The sequence below is a fragment of the Eurypyga helias genome, unplaced genomic scaffold, assembly GCF_000690775.1.
Source record: "Eurypyga helias isolate BGI_N326 unplaced genomic scaffold, ASM69077v1 scaffold20198, whole genome shotgun sequence".
In the NCBI taxonomy this organism is placed as follows: Eukaryota; Metazoa; Chordata; class Aves; order Eurypygiformes; family Eurypygidae; genus Eurypyga; species Eurypyga helias.
Window position 1 is genome coordinate 1 of NW_010266496.1, and position 2,154 is coordinate 2,154.

The following is a 2,154-nucleotide window of genomic DNA, read 5'->3' on the forward strand; positions in this document are numbered from 1 at the left end:
CGGCGAGGCTGGTGTGCGCGTTCTGCCTCGGTACCTGCAGTCAGGGGGCTGCGGCGTGCCTGGCTGTCCGTGCTTTTGTTGCAGTGAGGTTTGTAAAGGGAGAACGACGGGGAAGTCCAGGGGATCTTCTTGCTGTGTTTATAGCACGAAGCAAGTCACGTCGCCGCTGGGTCCCTGCTTCCCCGGCTGTGAAGTTGGACTAGAAGCGGCTTCTGTCTCGGGCTCAGAGAGGAAGGGTGCTCTGTGAAACGTGCTGTAGCTGAAACACTCGTGCGGGATTTGAGCGTAACTGTGACGCCTTTAGTGTCACGTGCTGGCAGTGGATCCGCTTCTTATAAACCGCTATAACAGCAGAGGGTGGTGCTTATTTAATAGCGTATTTTTTCATAGGTTGGAGCGGCTTTGCCTGTTGATGTCTTGGTATACGAGGAGAAGACTCTGTCTGCGATATTAAGGGTCATTAGCAGGTGAGGTACAGTAGGTTTGCGCTGCAGATACTGCTGTGAAAATGTGTTCCATAGGCAAGCAGAGCTGTTCAGTGAAGAATGGTCTTTGAAGAGCTAAGCCTGACTTGCAGACATCAATGCACAGCATGCAGAAAAAACCAAAAATTCACTGAGATTTGGTAACCTACATGCCAAGGTCCGTTATTCCTGCCCTAAATCAGAATGGTCTGACAGGAACTGAGCACCACTGAAATATGTGGCTGTAGGTTAAAGGTGAGAAGGGTTTCTGGATTTAAGTGGTGAAGACAACTGCGAGCGATTTAGGGGAAGAAGGAGCTTAAACGCACAAAGGGAACGAGAACAGGGCCGCTGAAGTGAACCTGAAGAGGTTACAGGACACACCTGTGTGTCCGGGATGGGAGGCTGTAACTGTTGCGATAACCCCTCAGGGCACAGCGTTGCTGCTAGAACTCACTGATGAATTACCCCCTTTTAAACTCAGTTAGGGTTTCGTTACTCTTTATCTAACCTGGTTTCATTTAAGATGTTTGTGCTGCAGGTAAGCTGAGAAAATGGGATGTTATTACTGTATTTCTTTTCCCTTAGTGGCCTTGTCAAGCTGTGGAGTGCCCTGACATTGCTGGGCTTCTACCAGAACCGGAGGTGTGCTGTTCGAGTGCTGCAGGTAACGCCCTAGGGCTGCACGGCTTCCCCCAGTGCCACTTCTCGCTCTAAGGTGGCCTGGCTAGCTGAGCTCCCTGCCTTTTCATGGAAAGATGGCCCAGGTGCAAAAACATCTCAGTTCGGGGGTGAAGTGCAGGTGTGTGGGCCGGTGTTCAAGCAATCCTCATCTTCTAATGAATCCTGCAAAACGTGCCGGTAGTGGCTGTCTCATCGCTTTATGGCCCCGTTCCAGTGAGAATTCCTGACCTCACTAGTGCAGCTGCAAGGAAATAATTTCTGGAAGGTTTTGTTCTTGGTCCAGGCTCTTACTGCCCTTAACTCACATCTTGCCTTTCTGCTGGTCACTCTCGACTGCCCTCCTTTAACAGTGCGTGCACGAACACGCGCTTCCAGAGCATGTTTTTTCCAGAGGATGCTGCTTAATAGAATGAGTTCCAAGAATCCTTTGTCTCTGCAGCCGTGGCTGAACAAAAATCTGCTGGAGCGTAGCTCTATGGTTTCCATCAATGTAAAAGGGAAATCTAGTGCGTTCAGTGCTGATTTTTTTTATGCTTTAGTTTGTTTCTTGCTTTGTTGGAAACAAAAATCTGCTGGAGCCTAGCTCTATGGTTTTCATCTACGTAAAAGGGAAATCTAGCGCGTTCAGTGCTGATTTTCTTTAGTTTGTTTCTTGCTTTGTTGTTTTTTTCCCTCCCCCCAACCCAGACATCCCCATTTCTTCTGGCGTTATCTGGCAACAGCAGAGAGCTCGTCTTGGACTGAACGCAGTTGTTGGTTTGGTTGGGCGAAGCAGAAGTTGCTTGCGATGTTGCAGCCCTTCACGCGTGGAATTCCTGGAGCGGATTTCCGACGAAGAGCCTTGACAGAGCTCACCGTTCTCAGCTCCCTGCTTGGACATCCCTTCCTTCAGCGCTTACACATAAAAGTTGGAGACAAAGCCCAACTCACCAAAGCTTTTACACAGAGTGACGTCGTTGCTTTTGCTGATTTAACAGGGGACACAAATCCTTTGCATTTAAATGAA

The 2,154-nt window shown here is 49.1% G+C and overlaps 1 protein-coding gene across 1 annotated transcript; it reads left to right on the top strand.

Moving 5' to 3' along the window:
- Window positions 1–390: 390 nt before the first annotated feature.
- On the top strand, window positions 391–1,892 carry RPP14 (ribonuclease P/MRP 14kDa subunit; the record flags this gene model as incomplete). The annotated part of the gene is made up of 3 exons (XM_010157123.1): window positions 391–467; window positions 1,053–1,131; window positions 1,836–1,892. Coding segments are annotated over 3 exons (213 nt in total), but the record flags the coding sequence as incomplete, so codon positions are not given.
- Between the last annotated feature and the right edge of the window lie 262 nt (window positions 1,893–2,154).